The 13,350-nt window shown below is 37.2% G+C and overlaps 1 protein-coding gene across 9 annotated transcripts in view; it reads left to right on the plus strand.

Moving 5' to 3' along the window:
- The window catches only part of SRSF11 (serine and arginine rich splicing factor 11), a 50,117-nt gene that overhangs the window by 3,491 nt on the left and 33,276 nt on the right, over positions 1 to 13,350 (plus strand). For 3 of the 9 annotated variants that reach the window (XM_018045459.1, XM_018045446.1, XM_018045469.1), the window contains exon 2: positions 10,906 to 11,127. In XM_018045459.1, coding sequence (XP_017900948.1) covers positions 10,928 to 11,127 — 200 coding nt within the window. In that variant the 5' untranslated portion in view covers positions 10,906 to 10,927. Of the gene's footprint in view, positions 1 to 10,666; positions 11,128 to 13,350 lie in introns of those variants that run through there. The other 6 variants (XM_018045463.1, XM_018045450.1, XM_018045442.1 and 3 more) reach the window with 4 other exon arrangements.

Below are 13,350 nucleotides of genomic sequence, written 5' to 3' on the forward strand. Positions count from 1 at the left end.
ACAGTGCATTTTACTTAGATTATTCATTTGTGTATATATCCTTTGTATGCTCCCGTTGTTTCTCTTCTTAGTTTTGAATTAGGAAGCAGTGAATTTGTTCTAGGAGATTTAATATTTTATATAAATGTTGTCTTCTATTTCTCTCTACTTTCAGTGTAAAAGTCCACTAGAATTAGGGAAATATTTTTAGTGTCCTTTTATAAAGAGGCTTTTACATTGCTACTGGTTTTCACATGAAGTGGAGGAAGTAGGGTTTTTTTAAGTTTTTATATCTTGATTACTTGTATTGTTTTTTGTGTGCTTATAGTCTGTTGAAAATAAGTTAAAACAGAGGTTTTAAAGCAATCTTGCTTATGTCATTAAATAAGAAGCACTTATGGTATTATTTCTTTTTCTAAAATCAGCTGAAAATGTTTCCATTATCTGTGAAAGTGAAAGTCACTCAGTCGTGTCAGACTCTCGAAACCCCATGGGCTATACAGTCCATGGAATTCTCCAGGAATACTGGAGTGGGTAGCCTTTCCCTTCTCCAGGGGATTTTTCACAACCCAGGGATTGAACCCAGTTCTCCTGAATTGCAGGCGGATTCATTACCCCTAGAGATTCTTAACTATTAATATTTAGTAGCTGTTTTCTTGCTTGTTTTTCTATGATTAATGTGATCTGTGACTTAAAGTCTTACTTTTAACATTAATTGTATAGATTTCTATGATTTTGTTTATCTTAAAGTAATAGAGTAATAATAGAGATAAAATTAGGACACTAAACCTGGGATTGTACTTCATACCATTCTTTGTGTTAACAAATACAAAATCAATACCAAATAAATGTTCTTTTAATCATTTTTATAAAAATCCACTATTTTAATATTTGACTTTATATTATCTCTGCCAACATTAGATTTGTCTAATAGATAAATTTGCTCAATAATTATATATGGTAAATGGTGTTCTGTATGAACAAATGTCCCCAACAGCTTTAATAAGACAAGATATGGCTCCTGAGACTTTATTCTTAATACCAACTTAAGCTGATAAGGGGAAAAATATTAATTTGATAGTTTGTTGACATTCACAACTAATAGATTTTTATTTAAAAATTTGATTGTAAATTTGCAGATGGGATATTTATATTCACAATTGCAATTAAGATAAATGCTAGCTTAACTTTCAAAATACCTTCGACTGTCCACTACTTTTTTTAATCATTTTTTTTCCATCCTTTAAAATATTACAGTTACTTATACTTACATGATTTGAATGGTACTATTATTGCCAGGGAGGAGTGTGGTAAAATCCTAATGAACATTTAAATACTTGGTTCTCACTATACAAATCTGTGAAACCAGAGCTTTTGCTTTTTATCCTTCTAGAGATAACATGTTTTCCACTTGTCAATAAATTTACCTGACCAGTATCGTTGCCTAGAGAATCCCATGGACAGAGAAGCATGGTGTGCTACAATCCATGGGGTCACAAAGAGTCAGATACGACTGAATGACTAACACACACACATACAGCTTTAATTTTTTTTTCCATTTTAGAGCTGCTGATTTTTTTTGCTTTTCTTTTGATTCCTCATTTCCTAAAAAGTTATCTTTCCCCCATCTGTTCCTTCCTTCAGAATAATTTAATCAATGTCTCCAGGTGCTTTAGACTTCTACATGAGCTAATTATGGCTTGAAACTAATAGTTGTTCATAGTTAAAAGTAGCTAAAATGGAAGTTGAAGGAAAAAATCATTGTGGTCTTTAGCGTTAGCGTGTGTCAGAAATTCAGTTTATTTTATGTTTTTCCTAATGTTCGCTCTTTTATTTTTCTGATCCGAGCTCTGGTTATTTGATAGTCTGTTGCTCTAACCCATGGCAGTGTACTTTTAAAATTGATCAAGTGTATGTGGAGTTGTTTGTCTTTTGAAAATTAAATAGTGAGTGATCTTGCTCTAAATATAGAGACAAGTAATTGAACCCTTCCTAGAAGGAGTTTTCCATGAAGCATTTGTGTTTTATCAAAAAAGGAATGTTTTATTTAGCTATCATCTATTTACACATACTATTGGTAAAGTGCTACTTTAGGAACAAAATGAATATGAAAATCTGAAACTTGTTGTAATGTTTCCTTTGTGGCACCCGCTTAAGAGAGAAAGAACAACTAATAATAGTGTACTTCACATGTTTACTACCACTTACAAAGTGTTTTCGCATTTGATAGTAATGCTGCAAGGTTAGACAGAAGTATTACTGTTATTATTCATCTGTTAAAAAAAGAGGAAGTTGAACACAGACTTTTTTGTAATGGTATATTCCATTTGTTGAGTACCTGTGTGCTGGGCACTGTGATATGTGTTTGATATCCATAATACTTTATAATCTTTTGAAAGAGAATATACCACCAAAAACCTATATTAGAATGTGAGCTCTTAAGTAAGAAACTCTTCTCACTATATAAATTAACTCTTCTGATTCATATCTTTCATGTAAATGATGAAGTAGAAATAGTTCAAGGTACTAGCCTAAAATAGGGTGGTATAAAATAGAACCCAGCTGAGGTTACCATTTTTCAAACTAAAAGTTTTTAAATTGTAGAGTAGGAATAATAGTTAATATTTTTTCTAAGCATTTATATTAATATTCTCATTTCATCCAGAATTCATCCTCACAACCCAGTGAGGTGGGCATTGTTTTTCAAATGAGGAAATTGAAGCAGAAAATAATAAGCCAAAGACTGCAATATCTTAATTGGTGGCAGAGTTCCTTTGATTTGACTCTAGGCCTGCATTGTTAATCCACTGTAGCACCTTTTAAATGTGAGGATTAAAGTTAAGTTGCTCAGTCGTGTCTGACTCTTTGCGACCCTGTGGACTGTAGCCCACCAGGCTCCTCTGTCCATGGGATTTTCCATGGGATTTTCCAGGCAAGAATACTGGAGTGAGTTGCTATTTCCTTCTCCAGGGGATCTTCCCGACCCAGGGATCGAACCCAGGTCTCCTGCATTGCAAGGCAGACACTTTAATCTCTGAGCCACCAGGGGAGCCCTGTGAGGATTAAAGGGCATTTCAAAAGCATACAGTTAATGTGGATCTTCAAATTACTGAGTTAAGTACATTTTGGGTTTTATTAGTTTCCTAAGATTTCCTTTATGAAGAGACAGTTCATTTTATAGCATAAGGGGGGAAAAGAGCTCAGATGGTGCAAATGTCTTAATTCCTTAATCAGGGAAAACTCTTTAATATTAAAATGCTTGAAACTATTTATTAGATAAAGAAACATGTAAATAACTGCATTTTTCTTTTACTTTTTTTTTTTAAAAGGTTAAGTAGTTGTCCCTCAAACCGCCTTTTTCTCAATTGAAACTCTAAGAAATCGTATAAAACATAGAGGATAGTAATGAGTGCTGCTAAGTCACTTCAGTCGTGTCCGACTGTGCGACCCCATAGTCGGCAGCCCAGCAGGCTGCCCTGTCCCTGGGATTCTCCAGGCGAGAACACTGGAGTGGGTTGCCATTTCCTTCTCCAGTGCATGAAAGTGAAAAGTGAAAGTGAAATTGCTCAGTCGTGTCCGACTCTTCTCGACCCCATGCATGGACTGCAGCCCACCAGGCTCCTCCATCCATGGGATTTTCCAGGCGAGAGTACTGGAGTGGGGTGCCATCGCCTTCCGTTGACCCCATTCAATTCCAAAAGCCAAACAAGTCTGTTACAAATAAATTGACTATGGTTTTTCCAAACATTTGTATGGACTACAGCTAAGAGTACTATGCATATAGATATAAGCAGTAGTATCTTAATGTAACTACTCTTCCCTCTATGTTAATCATAAACAAAGCTTTGAAAAATGAAAAGTACAGATTTTTGCCTACAGTTTCAAAGTACTCTGTCAGTCTTATAATATGGATACGGAATGCCTGCTATTGACAGACAACATAAATTAAAACAAGTATTTGGGAGTAAGTAGACTTTTCCTATTCTGGTGTGTGTCTGTCCATCCCTAATGCTAACGTGTCCTTTAGTCTCTGAAAAGGGAGCATGGGATTTACAATTTTGACTTGAAGATAGATATTAATCATTATACATTTATCTAATTTATTGAATTAGAAATAGAAGAAAAATTCAGTTGTATAGTTTTTAGAAGGAGAAAAACAAAATAGATCTGTAGGTAAGTTTTTTTCTTTTTTTTAAGTTTTTAACTCTAGTTTGTAAGCAGCAATTTATTTCCTGTGTTTTTCTTACTGCTTTCTGTAGCTGTAGGGGAAAAATGTATAGCAAAATAGTTTTGAGTTTCTCAACCAAACTTTCTTGTAAATCTAACAAATGCCTTGATTCACCAAGCTTTTGTTGAGTGGATTGTGTAAGGCATGAAGTTTCTAGCATATTTGTTGTTCAGTCACCAAATCATGTCTGGCTTTTTGCGACACCATGGACTGCAGCACTCCAGGCCTCCCTGTCCCTCTCTGTCTCCCAGAATTTGCCCAAGTTCATGTCCATTGAATCAGTGGTTATATCCAATAATCTCATCCTCTGCCACGCTCTTTGCCTTTTGCCTTCAATCTTTCCCAGTATCAGGATCTTCCAATGAGTCAGCTATTCACATCAGGTAGCCAAAGTAGTGGAGCATCAGTCCTTCCAATGTGTATTCGGAGTTGACTTCCTTTAGGATTGGCTGGTTTGATCTCCTTGTTGTCCAGGGGACATAGATGATACTCAGTAAGTTTTTGTCAAATGTTTACTTTGTTCTAGTAAAATATTGCTGGATATCAGAAACAGAGATAAATACATTGTCTTCCCTCTCCTCAAAAAGTATATTTGCTAGAGGGAAAAAGCTGCTTAACAACTAATTTGGTAAAACCCGTTGGTTGTGAGGATTTGCAAAATTATGTCAAATTTGGAGGACTCTACAGTCTTCTCAAATAGTGTAAACAAAGGTGGCTAGTAGTAACAGGTAACTTACCCAACTGGGAGCATGGTGTCTAGTGGATTAAGTTATTATACATATTTGTGGCTATTCTATGTTTTAATTAAAGAATTTCCGTCTAACACATGATGTCTTTTCCTTTGAACTGCCTTTACTCAAGTTCTTTCCAGTTTTATTGCCAAATAATTGACATACAGCACTGTATAGTGAAAGTGAAGTCGCTCAGTCGTGTCCGACTCTTTGCGACCCCATGGGCTGTAGCCTACCAGGCTCCTCTGTCCATGGGATTTTCCAGGCAATAGTCCTGGAGTGGATTGCTATTTCCTTCTCCAGAGGATCTTCCCAACCCAGGGATCGAACCCGGGTCTCCCGCATTGTAGACAGACGCTTTACCGTCTGAGCCACCCTTAGTGAGTTGACATACAGCACTGTATAAGTATACAGCATAAACATTTTCCTTACATATTATCTTGAAATGATTACCACAAGTTGGTTAATATCCATCATCTCATATAGATAGAAGATAAAAGAAAAGTAAACTTTTCCTTGTGATAAGAATGCTTAGAATTTACTCTCAGCAACTTTCATGTATATCATACAACATTGTTAAGTATACTTATGTCATACATCCCCAGTAATTATTTGTCTTATAACTGGAAGTTTTTATCACTTGACCACCTTTTTCCAATTCTCCCTCCTCTCACTCCCATCTTTGATAGCCACAAATCTTATCTCTCTTTTTTTTATGAATTTGGTTTTATTTCTTTATTTTTTTAGATATAACTGGTTTGTCTATTCATCCATCAGTGGGCACTTCCCATGTCTTGTCTATTGTATATAATGCTGCTATAAACATGGGGATACAGCTATCACAACATGGTGTCTGTTTCCATAGTGGCTGCAACAGTTTACATTCTCACCGGTAGTGCACAAGGGTCCCCTTTTCGCCACATCCTGTTTAATTTTTGCTATCTTTTGCCTTTTTTGATGCTAGTCATTCTAACAGATATGAGATGTTTTGGAGTGCTCTGTATTATTTTAGATATTAATCCTTTATCAGACATACAGTTTGTAAATATTTTCTCCCATTTTGTAGGTTGTCTCTTCATTTTATTGATGGTTTTCTTTGCTGCACAGAAGCTTTTGAGTTTGATGTAGTCCCACCTGTTTATTTCTAATCATGTTGCTTATGCTTTAGATGTCCAGAGTATCATTCCAAAGACCTACATCAGGGTATTTTTTTTTTCCTGTGTTTTCTTCTAAGAGTTTCATTGTTTCAGGTGTTACATTTAAGCCTTTAGTCCATTCAAATTAATTTTTGTGAGTGGTATAGATAGGGGTCTAGTGTCATTCTTTTATACATGAGCTCTTTTAGAACCTTGATACTGGAAAGAACTAAAAGCTTGTTCTTTATGACTGAGAGGATTGGTATTGTTTTTGAGAATTTCCATAAAGTATTTTGTAATATTCTTTGAGAGACTTTCTTTCCAAAATCAAGCACCACACTGTAAATTTGTCTTAGCGGTGTGGTGGTAGCAGAAGCTCCCCACCTGTGAGCAATAAGGCCCTACTATCGGGAGTCTTATTTTTCATGTTTCAGAAATATATCAGAAATCATACACTGCACTATACATGTATAGGCCAAACATGACTAATAGGCCATAATATGACTAGAAAGAGCAAAAGGACAGGTTGCTTTTTGCTTTGGATTAGAAATAGCATTAACCATTAGTAAGATTGGTGAAAGTGAAAGTTACCTTAGTTGTGTCTGACTCTTTGCGATACTGTGGACTGGAGCCCAACGGGCTCCTCTGTCCATGGAATTCTCCAGGCAAGAGTACTGGTGTGGGTTGCCATTTCCTTCTCCAGGGGATCTTCCCGACCGAGGGATTGAACCCAGGTCTCCTGCATTGCAGGCAGGTTCTTTTACCGTTTGAGCCATATTCATCAATCAAGTGTAACTGGAAGCTTTCCCAAACTCACTCCCAAAAATGAGCTGTGGCTCTTCCCTTTTTCATGCTTCTTTCACTTCAGTTCCCACATGATACTGAAAGGATCTTTTTTACCATTCTCTCTGTGAAATATAAGTTGTAAAGCATTAAATCAACAAAGGAAAGGGGTCTTCCTACTTTCCTTGAAAGCTTCAAACTTGTTCTCACCATTAAGTTTCTAATTGCTTATTTCCTTTGCTTGGACTGCTCTTCCCCCAGAAATTCAAATGGCTTGCTTCCTCATTTTAATAAAGTCTCAGCTCAGATAACACCTCCCCATCTTCTATCATGTTTATATATATATATATATTTTTTTTTTTTTTTTTTTTCCCTGCGCTGGGTCTTAGTTGCGGCATGTAGGATATTTGATTTTGTTGCCACAAGCGGGATTTAGTTGTGTCGGGTGAACTCTTAGTTGCAGCTTCTGGGATCAAGTTCTCTGACCAGGGATCAAACGCTGGCCCCCTGCATTACAAGAGTGGAGTCTTAGCCACTGAACCATCAAGGAAGTGCTTTCCTGGTTTATTTTCACCACAGCACATTACTTTCTTCCGTCTTTGTTTTTGTTTATTGAAAGCTTGCAGTACTGAAGCTGGAGTTTCATGAGATCAGAAACATTGCCTGATTTTTTCCTTGCGGTTATTTCTAGGGGGTGGGAAAATCCTAAAACATAATATTTGAAGGAATTCATGAGTTTTTTTGTTGTTGTTAACATTTTCATGTTCCTTGGATTAAAGTAAATAAGACAGGCATGATACTTTTCTCCAGGTTCTGTACTTTTTTTTGACGTGAAAGTCTCTCAGTTGCGTCCAACTCTGCGAATTCTCCAGGCCAGAATACTGGAGTGGGTAGCCTGTTCCCTTCTCCAGGGGATTTTCCCAACCCAGGGATCAAACTCAGGTCCCCTGCATTGCAAGCAGATTCTTTTCCAGCTGGAGTTGTGTTTAATTGGGAGCCTAAACGAGTCTAAAGTGATTTAAAATTAGTATATATTAGATATATCTGTTATTTGCTATCATATATTAGTAATTTGCCTTTAGCTATTTCATTTCTTTTTTTTTCCCCCTAGGCTAATTGTTCATGCTTTATTAAGTGTCATAATAATATGTTATTTATGCAGGACATAGTCAAAGATTTATTTTCTCAGTAATGTGTGAAATGAGAACTGTGACATTAGAGACATAGACTAATGTATGAATCTAAACTCGGGATGGTGACTGACAGTGTGTTGGTAAAAGAAACTGATGTTACCTGGCACAAGTCTAAGAGACCACAGAACTAATTTATCTTCTGATATAGTCTCAATTCTAAATGAGAGGAGAAATGGCGATACATTAGCTATTTCATTTCTATGGGAAATAGACAATAATAACACAAGGTAATTATGTAGTTATTCAATCTATTGGGCCTAACAGGATCTTCAAAATTCTAATTCAACTCCTTACTCAGCTTCTGACTGAAGTAGATTCTTAAAAGTGAAGTGAAATTTCCTCAAGTTACAATTAATAACAAGGTAGTATTTTATCTTAAGCCAGTCTTCTGGCTCTAAGTTCAGTATTATTTTTAGCTGCTAGATAATTTGAAAATAAAATACTCAGGAATCCTCCTTATTTGAATGATTCTTTTTTGGCACTCTGTTTCGCCATCTGGAAGCACCGTCCATCTGTATATCCAGTAAGTTTTTATGTATAACCTGGCTTCTGATGATTTAAAAGATTTATCTTAGCACAGAACTATATGGTTTGTGTGGCTTTTTTTGACCTGAATGTGTAATTTTAATTACATAATGTGTCAAACATACAGAAAACTGTGGAATAATAGAAAAGATTTCTGTGTATCCACCGCTCCACCGCAAAGAATAAAAAGATGTTAACATTAAAAAACAAAAACAAAAGGAAAACCCTGAACCCAGCCCTTGTATTTATTGGTCCTTTTGTCATAGAACATTGTAGCATGCCTTGGTACATGGTAGCCCCTTCTAATGAGAGTTAAACTTGTCAGGTGACAAAACTGAAACAATTTAGTAAGGAGTTTAATGCCATTTATTCAAGGAAAAACAGTCCATGGATTGGGGGAATACAGTGCCTGACAGGTGTGGAGCGCTCTTCCCAAGGGATTCTGGGCAAGAGGGAGTTTTATAGGGATGAGAAGAGATATTGGTCAAGAGGTGGAGAATTTCCTCATAAGCTAGCAGGTCTTATTTTCTAGGACAAAGAAAGCTAGCTAAAACTGAATTGGAAGATTGCGAATTTGTATGTTAGTTTTCCTTAACAGGTATTTCCTCTAAGTGCAGGCAGACGTAGGTTTAGGTTTGTTTCATGGACCAGGTCACTGTGGCAGCCTCCGTTTTGTAGGTACTGATACACTGATTAACTTTACAAACAAGACTCTGTATTTGGCAGTTACATATGTACTATTCAAAATAAGAAAGTTACTTGACATGTTTTATATTAACAGATAGACATTAATGAATAATGTGCAATTAGTTGTAATTAGTAATTTTGCCAGACTTATGGTCAACTTACCATTCCCTTTGTATAAGAGCTAGGAGAAATGGCTTAACTGGTAAGTAAACCTAGCCAGTTGGCTTTACATCCAAATCTCAATAACTTTAGTTTCTAATCTCTCACAAATCGCACTCTCAGTTGCATTATTCCATAGAAGTATTTACTAACAAAAATAATCTGTGAGTCCTCAGATTTTGGCCTCCAGGAGTATTTAGGATCAAGTAATTAACAATTGTCAGAGTAAATGACACTTACTTGTGGGTGTGTTCAACACATCTATTGGCATTGGCTGTGTGACAGACATTGTGCTAGATCCTAAACTGACCCAGGAAACTCGGGAGCTTTTGGCAGGGGAATACATGTCAATATAACAAATATTTTTGTGCCTCTGTCCTTGAGTGGAGAGAAGGAAACTCTAAGTCTGCTTGAGGAAGTTGTGGCAGTGAGGTGAGGAAAGCCTTATGAAGGATAACGGATAAAATGAGGGAGGTCATTAATAACTTGTGGAAAGGCACAGCGAAGTAAAAGATTTTGTCAGGTTTGGGGAACTGCAAGTCTTTAGATAACACTGGATGAAAGTGGGAGAATAGTTCACATGAGGTTGAAAAATTAGGCAAGGATCTTTTTATGATCAAAATTATTAAAATTAGGCAAGGATCTTTTATGATCAAAATTATTTTAAGCAAGAAATGCATGTAAAGGAAGTTCTGTAGAAATTTTAGATAACATACTTGAACATATTTGGGTTCTGTAAAATATTCTTTAAAAAAGTGAATTTGTTAAAGCACTAGTGAGTGTAACATCAATATATCTTTTTCTTAAGATTTTAGTGCCAAAGCAAATTCGTTGCAAATTTAGTATTACAAGGATGTGTGTATGGTAAAGAGAAAATGTTATAGGAGTGGGGAGGAAACTCTTGATAGCTAGGGTTAAATTTCATTAGTAGCTGACCAGATCTGTAGAAGATACTCTGTACAAAGAAATACCGTGGGCATTTTAAATAAGAATAGTTGCTTAAGTGTGCAGTTTTTGCCGGGGAGTGGAGGCGTGCTTTAAAAAAAAAGAGAGAGAAAGAAGTTAATGCCTTCCACCTTTCTCCTCTTTCTGGGAGTGGGGGGAAAGGAGCGAAGAGGGATGAAGATAAGGCCTTTCACTAGACAGCAGCCCCTTCTCGCGTATTTTCCGGTTGCGAGCATGGCTTGCTGTGCCGGCAGAGGGCGGAGCCGACGGTGACGCACTCGTGCGCCGCAAGGCACTGTGGGAAGCTCGGGCCGCGAGTGAGGTGGTTGGAGGCGAGGTGGGGGCGGCCGTTTGTTTTCTCGTGGTCTCGAACTCGCGCGTTCTCTTCTTTCCCCGCGGCGAGCGGCGGGGCGGAGAAACGGCGGCGACGGCAGCAGGAGCAGCTGTAGCTTCGGACACCGTCCTGTGCCTTTTCCGGCGAATGGTTCCTCTTCCCCCTCCCTCTCACTGTTTGTTGTGTGTTTGGTGTGTTAAAGCAGGAGCGAGAACGCGAGCAGCGCCATGAGCAACACTACCATCGTCCCCAGCACTGCGGGCCCGGGCCCCAGCGGCGGGCCGGGGGGCGGAGGCGGCGGCGGCGGAGGCGGCGGCACCGAGGTAATCCAGGTGACTAATGTCTCCCCGAGCGCTAGCTCTGAGCAGATGCGGACCCTCTTCGGTTTCCTAGGCAAGATCGACGAACTGCGCCTCTTCCCGCCTGAGTGAGTATCGTCCACCATCACGGTTTTTGCTAACTCCTCCCCAGCCTGGGCCTACCCACACCATTTCCTGCAGGCCCTTGTCTGTGCCTCCCTGGGCCAGGCTGCTTCGGTTGAGGTTGGCTGTTGGGTTTACTTATGAAGGAAATCTGCATTAGGCCTGCTACTGATGCACAGAGGCAGAGCCAGGGTTTGGGGGTTTAGGAGACAACTGGCTTCTAATCTTGGTTGTTTTTTTTTCTTTTTCTCTTTAAATTGTGCCTGCGTGGTCGTTCTTGGGGCCCTTAAAAGCAAGACAGACTCCATTTTATGTATTTTGTATAGGTTAATTTCTCCAAAAAAAAAAAAAAAGCGTTTGAATTCTTTGAAAAGTAACAAAAATTTTCATTTCTGTGTTATTTTGATATTGAATTTTATAAACTGTTCGCTAACTGCACGATATTGTTAAATGATTCTGGCCTATTTAACATAATTCAGTTAATACTCTGACAGACATTCAGTGAGCTTGAAGTGAAGTCGCTCAGTCGTGTCCGACTCTTTGCGACCCAATGGTCTGTAGCCTATCAGGCTCCTCAGTCCATGGGATTTTCCAGGCAAGAATACTGGAGTGGGTTGCCATTTCCTTTTCCACAGTGAGACTTAGTACTTTTTAAAATGAGAAGAGTTACAGCTGAAACCTCATATTTTCCTTTGTTTAAATAACGTACACATTTTTTATATTCTAGAATTATTCTTCAGAAGGAATTTTTTAGAACGTTAATTTTTTTAATTTGGGGTGTACGGGTTTTTGTTTTTATCCTGTTGTCTTACATTTCTTATTTTTATCACAGATGTGTTAAATGAGTGCAATAATTGTAAAAAAAAAGCTATAACAAGATGTGATAAATACTAGAGCAGAAATTTGAAGTAATAAAAACAGTCCAGTGCTCTTTGGGAAGAGTGAAAATTCAGATTTTACTATCAGTGGGTATTCAGTTCCAGCTGTACCATAAGTTTTTTATGATGCCGCTTAAGTACTAAACAGGAGACTGGAATCCTCAAAGAATCCACTGTTGTGGATGTAATAAATCATTAATAACCTGGGCATGATAAGTCTGTGCGCTTGTCTAAGTTGATCATACCGCAGTCGGTATTTATTACAAGTATTTTCAGATAATAGTGTTCTCAAGTGCTGTATTGTCTTTAATTTGGGAGTAAGTACTATAGGTATGGAGGGAGGTTTAGAGTTAATTTACATGAAGTGTAGAATTCTAGGAACAAACTTTTTGTTGAAGTTATTTTAAACAGGTATTTACTTTGACAATGAAGGACAAATGGCTTTCATAATAAGAACTTAGGGAAATGGATGTTTTACTGTTAGTTTCTCCCAACATTCCTTTTATCGTTAGTAGTATTAATAAATGGTAAAATGGCAGGAAATGAAAGTGACACATCTGATTATTATTGATTACTTGATTGTAATCATGTTATTTCTGAAAGTTGTATGAGATGGTGGACTTATTTATAAGAAAATTATTTCCAGTCCCACAGGTCATTAAGAATTTTTTTTAAGAGTTGCTGACTATGAAATGGTTTTCTTGTGAAAATGTTCTTTTTATGATACTTTCATAAAAAGATGACAAGTGTGGGATGTTACCTTGTCTGTTGTCTCAAGGGGGTCATGATAGAACAGACTGGCTTTTTGATTTGTAGTCAATGGAATGGTTCCATCCTAACCAGGAGAGTTGTGTGTTCCAGGTAACTTGATGTCTGGGGTGCTATGCATTAAGAGGATTTTTTTCCTACATTGGGAAGAATAAATATTGACACATTTTTGCTCTGACTCCTTCATATATGTGCCCATGTACAGATCATTTTCTTTTCTGAAAATATGTAAGGTTATAATGTAGTGAATTTTACATTACTTTAGTGGCCTTTACAAATTGAATAGTGTGAATGTAGATCCTGTTGTTCATTTAATATTATATGTATATGAACATAAAGGTGTTTCTTTGTGTTTTTTTTTTTTTTTTTTTACTAATTTAAGTCTTAATAGATAAGCCGACCTGCACAATTTGGAAATAAATTATTGACGGTTTCTTTAAGCTCCCCACAGTTTTCAGTAGTAGCTTGTCACAGATAATGTGCTATGGAGTCCTAGTAGTCTAAAAGGGGTTCATCTTTCCAGAAGTACTCCAAAAATTTACTCTTACTCATAGAATAAGATTAAATGACTTAACTTGAAAT

Source organism: Capra hircus, chromosome 3 (genome assembly GCF_001704415.2).
Source record: "Capra hircus breed San Clemente chromosome 3, ASM170441v1, whole genome shotgun sequence".
NCBI classification, from domain to species: Eukaryota; Metazoa; Chordata; class Mammalia; order Artiodactyla; family Bovidae; genus Capra; species Capra hircus.